This window comes from Miniopterus natalensis, chromosome 2 (assembly GCF_054644295.1).
Source record: "Miniopterus natalensis isolate mMinNat1 chromosome 2, mMinNat1.hap1, whole genome shotgun sequence".
In the NCBI taxonomy this organism is placed as follows: domain Eukaryota; kingdom Metazoa; phylum Chordata; class Mammalia; order Chiroptera; family Miniopteridae; genus Miniopterus; species Miniopterus natalensis.
Window position 1 is genome coordinate 131,254,141 of NC_142082.1, and position 18,845 is coordinate 131,272,985.

The 18,845-nt window shown below is 38.6% G+C and overlaps 1 protein-coding gene across 1 annotated transcript in view; it reads right to left on the reverse strand.

Moving 5' to 3' along the window:
• The window catches only part of MSRB3 (methionine sulfoxide reductase B3), a 146,404-nt gene that overhangs the window by 59,378 nt on the left and 68,181 nt on the right, over nucleotides 1-18,845 (reverse strand). The window contains exon 5 of the mRNA XM_087814562.1: nucleotides 4,440-4,468. Coding sequence (XP_087670688.1) covers nucleotides 4,440-4,468 — 29 coding nt within the window. The remainder of the gene's footprint in view (nucleotides 1-4,439; nucleotides 4,469-18,845) is intronic.

Sequence of the window (18,845 nt, forward strand, 5' to 3'; positions counted from 1 at the left end):
TCTGAGCCGACAGGACTCTACTCTGTGCTATGTGTGTGCAGCATACTCTGTAGAGGCCTGTTGGCTCGGGGGGGGGAATCTTTGTTTTGAATGTTTATGGACAATAAAACTATACCATTTAACTTGGTATTTCATTTTCTCACCCAGACATTACCTGAGAAGGTTAGGACGACAGAATTAGACACTGGGCAGACCTGAGCATACAGTTATAGGCTTCAGGTTTTTCTTGGTCAGAAAACTATCGTATTTTAATAGAAGAGAAATAACAATATCCTGATGTTATGTAGTGACTAGTAAATTCCAACTATATCTTTCTCTCATACTCAGAATTCAGAAGAGAAAAACATCTTTTTCCAGTTATTCTGCAAGAGCTCTGCTTTTCCAAATGGGTCGTTTCTAAGAGACATGTGCGTGTTCTTGAAACCTGACTACGCTGCGGCTCTGGTCCTTTCGGCAGCTCGTCCCCTGCTTTCTCTCCCAGTCTGCTCATCACGAGCACCTTTGCTGAGAGGTATGTACAGAAGGGGCAGCAGAGCACATTTTGGTTTTTGTTTTTAACTTCCTAGAGACTTTAAATTAAAAAACAAAACTTGTTAGTGAATTGAAAGAGTTAATGAAGTTTCCAAAGGTGCCTAGCTTATTCAAGCAAAGTTTACACTTCAACCCTGTGCGAGTTAACTTGTGATCCTCCCCATCCAAATGATAGAAAGCAAAGCCAGTAAGTTCTTTATTTAATTGGTTTGCATCCACACCCTGACCTCCGGGGCTCTGTTTACATAGCCTATCATGCAATATGCTCCACAGTTCCCTGCTTCTTTCAAAAGCGTGTTTCTCCTGAGATTTGATATATGGCTTTCATGTTTAATCACTATGTTAAACTCAATGCTCTGCTTCCTCCAGCATCAACTAACTTCCCTTCTTGGGAGGCGGGGAGAAGAGCACAGCTCTTGCTACTTCTGAACATAAAAGGAAGTCTGTTTTACTCTATTAGTAAAATCACCAGCTACACACACTCGTAGGGAAGCAACACTAATGCATCAACTAGGAGACAGTATTCAAATGGAAACCTTTTAAAAACTCCTTTAGAAAGATTGCTCTCAACTGGCAAAGCCAAAAACTTCAGATAATTGATTGAGTTATACTAAACCAACAGAAATGGAGTTTAATCAGTATATAACTCAGTAGTTCATGGAGGGCACAGCTAGATGGCAGCTAAAGTTAAAATCAAATTAATCAAGGATAGAACATCCCTTGGGTTCTCAGGTCATAAAATCTCTGCCTCTGGTTAAGGTTTTCTTAACCTTCACAACAAACAGAACTCTCATCTCTTTATTTATTTATATACTTAAATATTTTTATTAATTTTTTTTATTTTTATTTTTTAGAGAGAGGGGAAAGGAGAGGGGGGAGGGGGGAGAGAGAAACATCGATGTGAGAACATAACATTGATTGGCTGCTTCCTACACACCCCCTCGGGAATCAAGCCTGCAACCTGGGCATGTGCCCTGGCCTAGAATTGAGCCAGCAGCCTTTAGGTGCACAGGGCAATGCCCAACCAACTGAGCCACACAGGCCAGGGCAAAGTTTCATCTCTTCAACTGAATATGGAAATCCTTCCATAAGAATTTGTATGTGACCCAAATTTCGGAGATAGGAAAAAAAACTCAAAAAATTAATTGATCTCTTTCAATAAATCAAGACAATCTATAATTTCCAGGTTTTAAAAAATCACATGAAATGTATGCATTTTACTTTAAAATATGTCAAGCAAAAGAAAGAGAAGTGAAACAAATATGGTAAATTGTCAACAGCAGTGAAATCTGATAGACATGTACGTGCTCATTATACTATACCTTCTACTTATATATATAGTTGATATTTTTCATTATGAAAATTTTTGAAACAAAAAAATAAAGTTATCTATGGATTTGCTTTTGAAGAAAAAAACTGACACAATTTTAATGAGAAAAATTTAAATCACTTTCTAGGTTGGTCATTTTGGTATATATTCAACAACTGAGATTCTTTACCATTTGCTGACAAGGAAAACCCTCCTTCCTTCCTCCTGAATCTGACTCCACAGCCTGAAACTCATTTACACAAACTACAAATGTGCAATAAGCTCTGTATAAGTTGGATTCTTTACTTGAAAAGAAAAAAAACTGTGTGTGTGTGTGTGTGTGTGTGTGTGTGTGTGTAATTTTACTTTGAAATACTTTCCTTCATGGCTAGTCACTGACCATAGCATTTATTTTTAAGGGTTTTTTTCCCTTAGTAAGATCGCATCTTCCTTCATTTAAAAATCGTACTTTGTCAGGAACACTGTTACAGCTGTATATAACATTAAACAGAGTGGTTTACTTTCTGTATTTGATGAACAATAGAGAATCTGAACCTATTAAAGTCATACATTTAATTGTTCCAATATGCTACCTTATTTCTACCAAAATTTGCATGATATAGAATGCCAAAGACTGCATTTCTAACTTCCTTTGTCATGATTTCCTCATTCAAATAAACTAAGAGTTTATAAGAAAAAATAATTATCTGTTTCTTAATTTGAAACCACCTAAATTCTTTCCACAACATATTTAAATTCAAAATTTAAAAAAAAACAAAACTTTTAATCAGTATTCACCATAAGATTTCTCACAGTACAGAACTTTATAGTTTTCAGACATGCAGATGTTGTCCATGATAGACATTAAAAAAAATTAGGGCTTGAAAAAAATAAGAATCATGAACAAAATCTTTGGTCACAAGAGTGAAAGATGTGTGTCTGTACAGATGTTATAACTATTTTCAGAATAAATACTAACCTTCACTACAGGAATTTAGCAGCACACTTAAATTTGGATTTGAAAATTTAACATAAATTTTCTGACTTTGACAATAGCTGCCTAATATTTCAGTTTTGTACGCCATTTCCAGGTTTTACCTTCAAAATGATCCTGGTGGGCTTTTTCATATTTAAAAGCTATATTCCAGATCCTAGAGCCTAAAACCAGTTTCTGACTTGATGTTTTGGGAATTAAATCAGATCATAACAAACTGGGTTCTTAATAAATATTTGGTGACTGACTGGCAATGATAAAAAGACATTCAGTTTTATGTAAAAATTCATTCTTCATCAATTTTATTCACTTATGTTTACTATACTTAAAGATTTTAACTAGTAAAAATGACAAAGATTTTTCACCCTATTTTGAGTCACCTCCTATAAATAAATAAAATAGCTAAATAGTTGATACAACCCACCATGTCTTTAGTTTCTGTATAGTCAATACTATAAACCAGAAATGCTTATTTTATACTATCAACATCACATGTGATTCAGAAGCCCAAGAACACACAGATGGAAAGATTTCTGGAATCCCAGTTATCAAGTTATTTGAAATTATTAACTCAAATGTACAGACTTCGTATTTAAAGTCTCACCAAGTTGGAGAAATTCATACATCTATGCAACGAAAGAAAGAATAAGCTTTTGAAGAAAAAAAGTATGTTGATTCCTTAACACCACTATCAAAAAATGTATATATAAGTCTTGGTTCCTTTGTAAACATAATAAACAAAAACTTTCTTTAAAGTTAAAACACAATGGAACTCAAACCAGAATAGGAATGTTACTTTTAAATTCAATAAGTTATATATTTTTCTGTGTATATTATTTCTCCTGGAATGGAAAATTAATGTTTATTTGTCTATTAACAGTTCACTAAAGAGCATAATTCCTTTGCACATACATGAAGCCATTTTTGTGCCTTAATTGTAAACACCATCAGAAACTCTGAAGCTCACAAACCTCAGCAAGTGACATAGAGACAGTCAAACATAAGGATTATATGGCTACATTCATGCTTAATGAGAAGAAAACACCTAATAATGAGGCTGATATGCCACTGTTTGTGAGAATGTATATTTTGTCTTGATAGATACAAAATAATGGCTTAAAGTGACCTTAGTTTTCCATTACCCTCCCCCAACAAAACAATTGAAAAATAACAAGTCACACTCAAATATCTATTTCTACTGGCTAAAACTCTTTATAGTTTGCTGGATTTGATGTATCTATTGCCCACATTTGATGACAAGTCACTTGCAGAGAATCTTCTAATTATTTAGGATACTCTGTCCACTAAGAGACTACTATTCTATTTTGAGCAACTATTATGTACAACCCCCAGCTCTGCTTTTAAAATAAAACTGCAGATAGAGAGCATTTAATGCTTATTGCAGAACTATCAAGAATCCCAGAGTGAACACCTCAAGCTAGGATTCCAAGCAGCTAAGAGCCCTGCTTTGAGGCGGGGTTCATGTTTTGAAAAGAGACTGCCTCGTCTGTTTAAAATCAAAATGGTTCTTGATCTGATGAATCACTCCTCAGAGAATAATGTAAATAAAATATACTCAGAACAACATTATTAATGTAAACATACCTGAACCAGAGTCAAATTTGGTTTCTGACCTGCAAAGGGAAAGACATTTTTTTACAATATAAAAATTGCTTGTTAAAGAATAACTGTTATTTTATGGGGAGGGCTGGGGGGTAGATGCAACAGTTACAGATTTCAGTACAATGGTCAACAAGTAAAAGAGCTTTTAAAATGTAAATATAGATTTATTTTAACCATTTTAAATGCATGCAGTACCCTAGGTCCCCTAAACATGCACATATCTGTAGAGATAAGCACAGTATGGAAAAGATATTAACTTTTTAGCTTGTTTTTGAGAGAAAGGAGGTAAATTATGTTTTTTTAAAAAAAGCACCCAGTCTCTGCAGATTAACTTGTTTCAGTAATAAAGCAATAAAACACACACACAAATTTAAAACTCTCCTCTTGACTTATTATTAAAGATTTTTAATTATTCAACACCAACTAATTTTTCACTAAGTTCTTCACAGAGTAAATGAACCTAGTAACCCCACATGTTTAATAAGTAGAAGAAAAAAATCTGAGCCCTTGTGGGAACATTATGTTTCAGATACAGGTTAATACTGGTTGTAAATTCAGGAGCCTTTGAAGCTCTCGGTTCAGCTGTGGGAAAACTTCTGTTAGGTAATTACTCTCGAGATGCTGCTGATGTGCTGTCAAGCAGAATTAACCCTGAGACTAGGCCTATCTACACAAGCTCCTCTAAGACAGCATTGTCTATATCTAGCTCTCAAACCAATTAGTGGGCATGCTCCAGTCGGGTTTATATCACACATTAACAATCAATAGTATATATGTTCACAGCTGCCACCCCAAGATACAAGAACCGGCCAGCAGGAGTCCTGTCAAAGGATGTTACATGGACAGAGAAGACTTTTTTTTTCCTGGGGAAATGTAGTTAACTAAGTGGGAAAGGAGATTTCTTTGAAATCATGCCAGGGTACCAAAGCACTTTTGGAAGCGGTGGCTTTCTTTACTTAAATTAGCACCGAGAGAAGTCATCCAAGGGGGAGGGGGAAGAAGATAAGCCAGAAGCAGCCTCTTGGGTCATAAAAATTTATTTTCTCAAGTATTCCCAAGTAAAGTTTCACCTGAGGCTTAAACAAAGTCAGTAATTGCAAGAACAAAAAGTTGTTATTATTATAACCATGGCTATCGATGACCACCACGGTCATCCAGGGCCCCCCGTCTGCATCTCAGTCCCTCTCTTGGACGTCCCTAACCTCTATTTCAGAAGCAAGCCCACTTTCAGGCCTCGTCCTGTTCTGGAAGGCTGTGCGCAGGCCCCTTTGCCTCCGCATCCCTGAGCATCACTCTAGGCGACACTGGTCACGCCCTGTCCTGCTGGTTTCCTTGCCTGTCTTACCAGACTATGTCCTCTGAGCCTTTGTAGCCACGGCACCTACACAGTGCTACATAGAGTCTGCTGCTTGTACTCGACAAATGCCTGTTGAGGGAAACTTCTGCCTCCACACACATCTTTATCTCCTTCTTACCTGCAGGTTCCTCTTTTCATCTAAGGTTCCCTCCTGCTTATGTCCTAAAATGCATTCTCTCATCTCCCTGAAGACAGGCTGCATCAACTACTCCTCTCTCTGCCATGTCTTCAGTATCTTGGTCTCCACAGGTTCCTCCTCTCTTTTTCTTAGAAGTGCCCCCCAAACCAATTAGAAGCCTTCCTTCAAATCTATGCCCTGCTCCTGTCCTCCCTCTTTCTGACTTTATAATCCAGTTTATTGAAAGGACGGACTATATCCTATGTTGCATGTCTTCCTTTCCCGACAGTCACTCTTTGAACCGCTATGATCTGCCCTTGCTAACTAAGGTTTATCAGTGTCTTCCTAGTGCTAACTCCGAAGGCCCTGTTAGGGGCCCCGCTTTACCAAACCTCTCTCAAACTAGCACACAGTACTGCCTGTAGGTCACACTGCAACCTCAAATGCAACATTACTAAGCTAAATTCATTTTCTTTTCCCTCAAATATAATTCTCCTGCTAACTTCCCTATCACTTAAGTTGGAAATTATGTTATTCTAGTTTTCTTCTGCACCCTAATCTCTCATTAGCCACCAAGACCTGTTGATTCTACGACCTTTCCCTCCTCTCTGTCCTCACGCTAACCATCTTTGGGCCTATCTTTGACTCAAAAATCTCACAACCCAGTCCCCCCTCCTTTTCAATCCATCATCTAATCAGCTGCCAGATGTTTCCAAAACATCAGTCTGATCACAGTACTACCACCCCCACAACCGGAGCAGTTTTTTTCAAACTTGGGCCACAAGCTGACCCATTAGTGGATTATAAAATCAATTCAGCATATTACAACTCGTATTTTTTTAAAAAGTGAAATGCAACAGAAAAGAAGACAGAATGCACTCCACATACGGAGAATATATGCCGTTTTGTACAGCTCTTAGGTACAGGTGCTTGAACGGTGTGTGTGCATGTTCACACGTGTGTGTACTGGGAAGTGCTACCCTTGCAAGTGAGCAAAAAGCCTCTGCTCCGGCCTTCCTCTGGCCGCGCCCCCCTCTCCAAGTACTCGGTTCCCCAGCGTTCCCCACCCAAATGGCTCTGAGCCAGCTTCCTCGGCCTCTGTGGGCCCTTTTCTCAGGTCAGGTGTGCTAACTGGTGCGTGACCGTCCAGCCCAAGGGGTAGCCAGAGGCTATGACGTGAAAGGGGACGCGTGGACCTTAAGGCAGAAGGAAGAGGGAACAAAGAGGACAGGGCAGGGCAATATGCTTTCCCTACTCTTCTGTGTTCCTGCTCAGAGGAATCTTAACTCAAACCCCCCTGCAAGAGTGGGGAGCTGAGCGCTCCAGAGGCCAGAGGTTCCCCCATGGACGAGACTGGGGTGGACTGGACGGCCTTGAAATTCAGATGCCTGGCTAGTGGGATAGGGAAGGACCGACAAAAGAGGCCCTCCCCCGGAAAGAGGGAGAGAAAGGTGTTTCTCAGCCTGCACCCAGTATCCTCAGCCTTCACCCAGCTCATGGCTGACAAACTTTTACTCCACTGTCAAGATTCACTTCAATCCTCTCAGCACCCTGCCTGCCCCCTCACCTCCCGGGGCTCCTGGCTCACACCCGGGTTACTCCACAGTACGGGGCCTGGCATGCAGCCCCCACACCGTGGAGCACTAACACAAAGCTCAGAGAGCTGCGGACTGGGTCTCGTCCATCTTCCTGTTCCCAACACTTAGCAAGGCATCTGGCATCTAAGAGTTATTAAAAACCTTAGTGGGAACAAATGAACAGATGGATCTGTAAATTGACAGAAGGCCAAACACAAGATGCAGTGGCCAAAAACTTCATCAATGCCTCTTGAGAGATGAAAAATCATATCAGAAAGTTTTCATGCCTCAGGCCATCTTATTTTCTCCAGGGATAGCTGGTGAATGTGTAAAATAGATACATAAAGTGCAGAGAAAACATCTTCATGAACTAATTAATGACCTTGGGTATCCGTTTTTTATATATAAAAAAAGAGTATTTTTAAAAAAGAGTATTTATAAAAAAAAGAGTATTATATTTGTTTGAATTTTCAAACAAAGCACTGAAAAATACGACTATGCTATTAATAATAAAACAATAATAATAGAAGTTAATACTGTCAGATTGAGAGGTGGGGAAAACTGGCTCTATGGCATAAGTTAATTCAGGTTTCTCAGATGTCACATACACACACTCATATACACAGAGGCACACAATATTCCTACATATATACTGTGGACTAACCTTTATCCATACAGCCTCTTAGAAAATAAGTAAATATAGATAAGAACAAAACAAATGGCAAGTAAGAAAGAAAGAATTCACACAATACAGATTATGCAAGAGAGGCAAAGAGTTCATTCATTCCAAACACATTTCTTATGTGCTTATTTTCAGTAGTATATTATGCTAGACAGTAGGGAGGTGAAAAATGCATAAAGTAAGGTTATATGGGGCATAAGATGCATAAATATAATTGTCTCCACAGAAACCCATTTTAACCCTTGATTACGTACTTACATTTAAACTTAAACCTATTCAACCAGTTCCTTTGACAACTGCCAAAAGATGGTGAATACAGTATAGACTATTACTGTGTCTTCCAACTTCTATTCTCCCCTTTTTTATTTTAGAAATGGAATCTCTGCGTTTTAGATGGGCACACGGCTACCTAGTTAAGACAATTTTTCCCAGCCCTCCTGTAGCTATTGTCATCACGTGACCAAGTTCTTGTCAAAAGGATACAAGCAGAAATGATGTGCAGAACATCTGAATTATACCCCTAAAGGGAGTGACTGCACTCCTCCCCTTCTTCCCCTCTTCTACCCAGGGCTGCAATGTAGACGTGATTCCAGCAGCTGAAGCACATCTCACAGGTCATGAGAGAGAAGCTGGTAGAGCAACAGCCTTTGGCCAGTCCCTGGGCAGCAGGTACACACACACCCCAACTGTTACCATGTTTAGTCCACGATTATTTTGGAGTCTTGTCAGAGCAGTTGTAACAATATCGCCACATTAAAAAAAGAGTAAAACTAAAACTTCCAAATTTTGAAACTTGCAAAGATTTTACGAATTTAAAAAACCATAAAGGGTAGATGCTAGAAGAATTTAAGTATTATTACTTTTTAAATAATTATAATATATACTATATACATTCTGATAATAGAGTTGCAGAGTTTCAAAAGAGGGCAGTTTTACTCACTGGTTAGAGTTGTATAATCCTAGACAAATTTATAAAACTTCTGTTCTCTGTTTATAGGGAATAACCCAGCATCCATGAAAGCTCTGTGTATTGAAGTCAAAAGGTTTTCTATACTGTACACTTGAAACTAATACAAAATAATATATTTTTTACAGTTTTTATTTATTTTATTATTTTTTAAATTTTGTCGTCTTCTGAGGAACCCACAAAATCTCAGAGAACACTGTTTTTTGCTTCATGTTCAACTGTGGTAAGTTTTTTGAAATGGGAATCGTGTGAGTATGAACTATAGGTTAAACAAAGTCAGCGTTCCAAATGTTTCAAACAATATGTAGGAGTGTGGGGGCTGCTTTTACTGTTTTTAATTGATTCGACTAAAGATTCTAGCTACAGAAAATTATTAGAGGGAAGGAAGAGAAGAGACAGACTAATTTTTTTTGCCTATAAGTCCCTTATATATGGCAACTCCATACCAGGAAATTTCTAGGACAATCCGGGTCAAATAACCTGTCCTGTTGTCCCCTTAAAGCATGAAAAATTTTCAGAAATTCCTGTATTTCAGGATCCTACTTATAAGTCTAAGTATTTCTTCTTACCCCTACAAATAATTCAAAGACCTTCATCAGACCAGAGGCTGGTAATAATAGCCGTGAATATTTATGTGCCTCCTTTCACTACATAAACATAATATATTCCTCTGTCTGGAAAGCTCCCTCCGCCTCCCCCTCACCCGCTCTAGTATCCCTTGACCCCTTTGCCTATTTAACTCCTAAAACTTTCTCCACATATTAGCTTAATTATCAGTTCTTTAAAGAAGAGTGGCCAGAATACATTAAGTCCCTTTCATTTACACTTTTAGATCACCAGTCACTCTTTCTTTGCACTCATCAGAATTGTCATTCTACATTTGCTCATGTGGCTATTTGAGTATATTAAAAGAGTTCAGTAATTGTGGCAAACATTATTTGTTGCCTACCTAATGGCCAGTCTACCTTTTCCCTAACAGAATTCCAATTTTTTAAAAATATGTTTTTATTTATTTCAGAGAGAAGGAGGGAGAGAGAGAAACATCAGTGAGAGAGAAACAACATCGATCAGCTGCCTCCTGCACGCCCCCGACTGGGGATCGAGCCCGCAACCTGGGGATGTGCCCTGACGGGGAATCGAACTGGCGACCTCCAGGTACATGGGATGGCACTCAACCAACTGAGCCACACTGGCTGGGCCCAGAATCTCAATTTTTGAAGGGTGCTAACAATATGTCCACCCCAGGAACAACTCATCAGTAGGTTAAGCCCACTGTGGCAATCCTTCTCTCCTCTGCCAGTGACTGGTTCAAGGACAGGCAGGTAAGCTGGGTTGAGCAGTAGGAGGTACAGGGAAGTCTGCTGGGGATACTTCCTCCATGAAAAGGAAGGGGTGATTTCGGGATGAGGCCTTTTTCTACTCTCTCCCTGTTTCATGCCTCTGAAGTTTTTATATGCAGGGATATGACACTTAGAACTGCCGTAGTAACCTTGTGACCAGGAGGGGAAGGCCAAGAAAATCACAGAAATGCCAACGCAGACCTCTGATGCCATTCATTCCAGAATAGCCTTTCTTTTGAGTTTTGTGAGGTAGTCAAATCTGGCATTGTTAGGCCACTTTTACTTGGTTATTTCTGTTACTTTTAACCCAGCATACTTTAACTGATACTGTTACCATAGCAGCATTAGGTTATGAACTATCTACTTATTGTGTCTAAAATTTAGGTTTCTGTGTTATATGCTTATGGTAATGATATAAATGCAAAAGGCAGAAAAATACACAGGAAGAAAAAAACTCAATTTGAATATTTAAAAACATATTAGCTACTCCAACTAAAAACTGAGAAGATACCAATAAAAGCCTACTTACTGCACACTTACTTTTTTTTAAATGAGAAACAAAAATAAAATAATCAGAAATTTAGAAATCAAGATAATCATGAGCAAAAGAGCAGCCAAGTCCCTCCTGTGTTGCCTGAAGATGCCTCACAGAAGCCCCGTAATGAGAACCTTCAGGTTCGGTTACCATAAGGCATCTACCAATTTTTTCACGCTTGTGCGTCCGCTGGTACTGCTTTTTGTCTTGTTTTTCTTTTAACCAGCCCCTGGCACTTTCACTGGGCTCACCCTGAGATGTCAGAGACTTCATGCAGCAGAGCAGTCTAGGAAGCATTTCATATTGAGGTAAGAGTCATGGAAGAGGCAGCCAGTAGAGAGAGACAGACCAGAGTCCAGCCACAAGTCCTCCACTTTCCACCCTATGTGACTTTAGAGAGGTTAATTGCCACTGCAAGTCTGTTTCACTAAGTACAGAATGGGAGTAATTTATCTACCTTTTACAATTTTTGTGTCGATTAAATGAGATGTTGCTATAAAGTGCCTATGTCAGGACCTGGAACAGATGGGAAGTTGAATCAAAGGTAGGTTATATGAGGCATCTGAAATAAATTAATGTCGCTCCACAAAAACTATCCCATGGAGAGGTAAGCTACCTAAATTTTGCTGCATTTCCCATTATGAAGGAGCGAGGAGGACAGAGGAAAAAGTGAGTGTGAGACCACAGAAATGTGCATCCGTAGAACTTGAAACTACAGGTGAACAAGACTGAAAAATACAGCGTCTCCCAAGAAATGTATACACACACTTTGAATCATTATAAAGGCAGTGTTTATTAAAAAACATTTCACTTTCAAAATTGAACTCTCCGCTGTTAAAGAGTGTACAGGTTTTTGGGACACCCCGTAGGTAATTCTTAGGGCCATTTTCGGCTCCCAGGTTCCATGACTCTTCTCTAGGACGTATTGCTAACTGCCTTCTTTGAATTCCAACATCATTTCCTGCCTGTATGATTTATAGTACTTAATTATATGTTTCCTTTAAAACAATTATTTCTTGTATATATTATATCTCTAGAGAGAATAAAGCTTTAAAAGTAAAATTCCTTTAACTATTAAAAATAAATTCAAAACGCCAAAGGAAACAGTATTCACAAGAATAGAGTACACCTTTATGTTATGAGCAGAAGCGTGTCCTCCCAAAATGTGTGTGTTGAAGTTCTAACCCCTAGTACCTCAGAATGTGACCATATTTGAAAAACAGGGGTTTAAAGAGGTCACTAAATTAAAATGAAGTCATTCGAGTGGGCCCTAATCCAATATGACTGGTGTCCTTACGAAAAAAGGAAATTAGGGTGCAGGCACACACAGAGGGAGACCATGGGAAGACACAGAGAGAAGACAGCCATCCACAAGCCAAGGAGAAAGGCCTCAAAAGGAGCCAACCCTTCTGACACCTTGATCTCAGCCTTCCGGGCTCCGGAATTGAGAGACAACGCATTTCTGTTGTTTAAGCCACCCAGCCTGTGGTACTTTGTTACGGCAGCCCTAGCCAACTACCACACTTCATTTCTTCTTCAGTCAGGTATTTAGTAACCTCGAATCTCCAATAAAAGCCCCAAACTTAGAAATTAGCTGGAAATAAAAATGTCTACAGCTCTTTAACCTATTTTAGGTACTAAACATATCTGATTTCTCTACACTTGAACCCATTTTAGGTATTAAATATATCTGATTTCTCCATTCTCCCTCATTATTTTTAACCGTATTCTGCCAAAGTGCTTTACCTACCTGCTGACCTTGGGCAGCTGCTTCTGTGAGTTACTAGAGACCATCAGCAGGCAGACCGTAAGATTCTGGTCAATGGGCTCTCTGTCTCTCCCTGTCGCTGTGGGAGGACATTTCCCATGGTTTTGCCTGGTCACTTACACAACTCGTGTTGTGAACATATTTGTCATGTACTCTCTGGGGATGAGGCAAACTTGGGAGGCAGTAAAATTTACTGCCCTACATCAGTTTTACACACAATATTTGTTTTGCCTATTTTCCCTGGAAATTTTCACTTCTACTCTAGGTTGTAATCAGAAATAGAACAGCAGAACTTGTGGCTAGCAGGTTAGTGCCAGACACAATAACTGGCAGATCTAAAATTTTAGAGAGACAATAAAAGAAACTCAAACAAGAGAAATCCAGAGTTGACTAGTGTAAAGGCAAAGACTAAACACCTTGACTGCCTCTGAAGATGCCCATGGGGATGAAAAGATAAAGAAGGATTATCCTCTACACTTTACAGGACTCTACAGGAATTCTTAAAGGGACAAGTAGAGCCCTATGTAGCTCAGTAGGGCCTAACTGTACCACTGTTTTATAACACAGTTTAATAACTAGTATTAATAGTTACAGCTACAAGTCATGAAAGTAATTTTTTAATTATTCCATTTAGTAAGACATGGAAGAATATTATGTAGACAGCATTATATTTTAAAAACCATTAGTCAATAATCTTAAGGTTAAAATAGATGTTCTGACTGTCCAGATAATATGTTTATCCAGAGCCCTTCATTTCACTGTACACAAACAGAAGAAGCAACATGAAATTAGAAAGTGAAAAACATAAATTAAGAAAGGAGAAACCATGGAGAAAAAAATCTAATTTCCAGTCGTAAGTCTACTTTCTGTTTCTACAAAGCCCTGAAAAAAGCCATTGGACTGTCAGTTTTTTGTTGTTGTTTCTTGGCTTTTTGGGGAAAGTAAGGAAAATAATATCTGCTACCCCACACAGATTTTTGGGAACAAAATTAATAATGGTCAAAGCACAGGAAAGTGTTATAGGGATGAATTTTCCTTGAGAATTTTAGTATTACACAATTCAATAATTAATTTGAATATAGGAATTAATTTTCATAGGAACCTTAAATTCATTATTTTACTTAAACATTTAGCATTTCTAGTTGGAGCAATTAAAACCCAGCCTAAGGCAAACTTTCAAAGGCAAATGGATGAGAAAAGTCATTGATTCTTTTTCCCATTCATCCATTAGAAGTATGTATTGAGCACCGGCCATGTGCAGGTGCTGTTTTAGGCTCAGGGATACTAAAACAGAGCTCCCATTCTGGGAAAGAGAGTCAGATAGGAAACAACTATATAAATTAGATGATTTCAGACAGAGGCTTACACAGAGTGCCTTCTGTAATAAAATCTAGAGAGCAAAGGGATAGAGCATTCCCGGGATGGGGGTGGAAGAGCTCTGTTAAATAAAGTGGTCAGGGATACGCTTTAGGAGGAGGTGACATTTCAGCTGACACCTAAAGAACAGGAAGCGGCCCACACTCAGTATGGGTGCAAAATGGAATCTTTGGTAGAGATTCTAGAGAAAAGGCAAAGGCAAAAACCCAAGCCTGGCATGAAGGAGAAGGAAAGGGGAAGAGGGTATAGGAGGGAGGGGGGGCAGGAGGAGGACGGGGAAACAAAGGCCAATAATGTGCCCAGAAAGAAGTGAATGGAAAACAGAAGGGCAAGGAATGAAGTCAGAGAAGCAGACAGGGGCCAGATCACAACTTTAAAAGCCACTGTAAGAAGTGATGTCTAAAACTACACGGTAAATCATCAAAGGTTTTAAAGAGCAAATTAAAATCTTATTTAAGTTATTTACATCATCACCCTGTTTTGTGAAGAAAGAACTACAATGGAACAACAGCACCCAGACCTTGGTTTTTAATACTGTTCTCTAACAAAAGAAACCGTGGCCCCTTGGAGAAATGACTGATTCTAAGACTGGGGCGGAAAATATACAAGACAAGCCTAGAGCATCAAGTAGTGCCAGAAAGTAAGGAAGGGCTCACAAAAACCAACACACAAACAAACCCTACATGGATGGAGACATGTGAAAGGGACTCAGCGCCAACTGACCGAGCTCCCGATAGCCACAGCTGGAACAGTACGAGCAACAAAATAAAGTACTACTGGATCATAACCCAAAGTGTAAAATAAATATCCATGAGTCCATACTGATATAAATTAGTGATTAATCAATTAAATAGAGAAAAGACACAAATCTCCCTCGCAGAAGAATTCCAAATAATTTATGTAGATACTGTCCTCAAGATGGGGAGCATAACTCTCCATTCCTTAAGTGTGGACTGTGCATAGCGAGGTACTTCCAAAGAACAAGGAAAGGGGGGAAAGAGTAGTTTTACAGTGAGGAAACCTAATAAACACTACCTCAGCCACGGAAACAGGGTCAAAAGTGATGTCATGGTGATAGTATATACCCTTGAAAGATGATGAAAATGGCATTTTATTTCTTTGATCTTCCTCTCCAAAACCCATCACCACAGTTGAATTATGAGAAAAACATCAAAAATGCCAACAGAAAAGCATCCTACAAAATACCTGACCAATACTCTTCAAAACTATACAGGTCATCCAAAATAAGGAAAGTCTGAGAAACTGTCACAGTCAAGAGAAGCCTAAGGAGACATGATAACTAAATGGAACAAAGGACATTAGGTAAAAACTAAGGAAATCTGGGTGAAATATGAACTTTAGCCCAGCTGGTGCGGCTCAGTGGTTGAGTGTTGACCCATGAATCTGGAGGTCAGGGTTCCGTTCCCTGTCAGGACTCAAGCCCAGTTGTGGGCTCCATCCCCAGCAGGGGGTGTGCAGGAGGCAGTCGATCGATGATTCTCTCTCATCATTGATGTTTCTCTCTCTCTCTCACTTCCTCTCTCTGAAATCAAGTTTATATATTTTAAAAATATAAACTTTAGCTAATAAAATATGTATCAACATTAGTTCATAAATTATAACAAATATACTACAAATGTAATACCTTAGTAATGGGGAACACTGGGTGAGGGAGCATTTGGAACTCTATCATCTCCTCAATTTTTCTGAAAATCTAAAACTGTTCAAAAAATAAAGTTTATTAAGGGGGAAAAAGAGCAAAACCAGAGGGAATATCACAGTAGTTTGGGTGAAAGGTGATAACGATGATGGCGAGGCAGTGGATAGGATGAGTCAAATTCAAAATTTATTTTGAAAGTGCACAGCGCAAAATGAGGTGACAGATTAGATAGGGAGGGTGAGGGAAAAGGGATGACCAAGAATGATCAAGTGTCTGCTCAAATAAATGTGTAGACCATGAATACTGCCTTTATTTAGTAAATGGGGGGGGGGGGGGTGAGAAAGGAGGTTTTGTTGTTTCTGAGTCATTTTTCCACCTCTGTCTATTGCTAATTCCTGTTTTTATTCTTGTGAGCTGCAGGATCAATCAGAAAGTTTCAAGCTGTACGGTCCCACACAGGATCTCAGATTAGTATAATTCTTTTTTCTTTTTAATCATAGAGATACTAAAAGCCTACTTTACAACAGAAAGCATGTAACTGTCTTAGAAGAGATGGTATAAAATGTTTCTTGGCCTAATTTTGGGACAAAAATTAGTATTAAATCATTGGTTCCCTAGGTCCAATTCAATGATTCTGGAAAATGTATGATTATCCAAATTACATCAAGCTTTTAAAAAGCACAGATTAAAGAGTTTGGAAATGTATACTTTTAAGTTCTCCAGATGATATTGAGAACCATGACCTAGATGGCATTCCTTTAAAGCAAAGAAAACTTTTATTTAAAATATGAAAGCATCCTGCCTTTCTAATCATTTCAATTTGTTTACGTTAGTAATTTCCAAAGGAACTTCTTGCCCAATGAGAAAGTAAAAACCTTCCCGTCATACTGTGGGAACTTCCACATTCCCAAGTTGTTATGCATCACCACTATGCAGTTACCTTTGCGGGGAACACTGAACTAAACACCAAACAAGTCACAAATCTGTCAGAAAAGACCCAGTTCCGGGGCAAAAAATCATACACTTGCACTTTCTTGGTGAACTTATTAAAAAATTTGATGTTATAGTTATTGTTTCTGGCCACATGAATCAAATGATAAAACCTTAGGTCCCATGAATTATACAGAGTGGGCCAGCAAATCATCTGAAAAGACTCATCACTAAAAAGATGTGTTCTGTGTGGTCAGTAAACTTACACTCCATTAAACCCCCAAGCAAAAATAATATGAAAGACAAAGGTTCAATAGCAAGAAGCAGTCCCTCAAGTCTGTAAACCATGAAGAGAAGGTCACTAGAAGACCTAAGTCATGGTCATTAAGTCATAGTCAGTCAAAAGCATTTATGGAGTGCTCACTACGTGCAAAGCAGTCTATTTGAAGGAAGAGGTCTTGTTTAAAGTAGCCATAATCCAGCCCATAAAGCCCTTTATAGTTTAAGATCAACAGTTTGAACCTCCATCGGGAGCAAATGGGTAGTTGGCTCATCCTGAAGGATGCAGGTGTAATTTAGTCAGTCCTGCTCAGTTTCTAAAATTGAATGGACCTCTGCAGTTTGTGTAAATTTCACCTTCTGGGTGGTCTTCCAGAGCCATCTCAAAGAGGGCACACCACAGAGGTACTGAAGTTAATTTATGCTCATGTAGACTATGAGTCATGCAGCTGCCATTAACACTATAAGCTGAAGTGAGTCCATAGAAGTAAAATGTGAAAATCTCCAGCAGCACAGAGCCAACTTTCCTTAGAGCAGAAAAACTGCAACTAGAACGACCACTGGAAAACAAATCAAAACACAAATGAACTAAAGTATAGTTTGTTCCAAGTATAATGCAAGATAATAAAGATGAGTTATAAAGAGCAGAGGGAATCATGAGTTACAGCCAGCTAATCCATGATCATAAAATATAAGAATGATAAATTGAACATAGTTATCTGGTTTGACTTTAATTGACTCTCCTCTCTTTGTCTAACCTACTTGTGGCGGTACAATGCAGTTAAAAATGTTCAAATCACAGGACCAGCAGCAACACTACTAAGAACTGCCACTTGTTAAACTTCTATTCAATGGCAACCTAACTTAACATCCACAAGAAGGAATCTAGCTAATGAAAAAAATTGGAGATTTAAAAGCTCATCTCCTAGATGGACAATTACTAATCTAAAAAAAAAAAAATTTACCTATCTCCCAGAAGGAGAAAAAATTGTTGTTTTTTTCTAGAGCTTATTCTACCCATTCTTTAAATCCCTTTTCTTCATTTCTAATACCTTAAATACATCCCAGTTTACACCTTTCTTCAACTGATAAAAAATAAACTTTCCCCTTGAGTTTGCTATCCCTCGAGTTCTAAGGGGTTAGCCTCACCAACTCCTACCTTAAATGTAGTGACATAACTATGATGACTGTGTTTTCTGGGATTAATCTAATTTCTGACATTTTACCACATTATCTACATTTCAGTTTGTTGTTTGAAAACATGAGATTCCATTCTAAAATTTTCACAATCTGACTTTTACTACTTCCACCAAAATTGTTCTCTAATATTGCCAAACCCAACCACTTGTTCTTATTCTTTTGTGTCTCTGCAGCATTACATTGTCTAGTTCATCCCATCCGTGATATCTACACATCTAACTTCAGCCTTTTTTTAAAATCTTTTTTAAAAATTGAGTTGAGAGACAGAGAGAGAGAAACATCGATTTGTTGTTCCACTTATTTATGCATTCACTGGTTGATTCTTATATGTGCCCTGACCAGGGATTGAACCTGCAACCTTAGTGTATCCGGTCGACACTCTAACCAACTGAGCAACCCAGCCAGGGCTTCTAACTTCTGCCTTTATACTAATATAGGCCTTACATACCCTCCTTTATCTTCCTCTTTAGCACTTCCCAATGTGTGTTACCAGTAGCATTAGCCTCACAGTATGTTCCTCAATTAAGAAAATATTCTGTGGTGAAATTTTCTTGGAAATGCTACAGATAACATTCTACTCCTGGAGCTCTATATATCA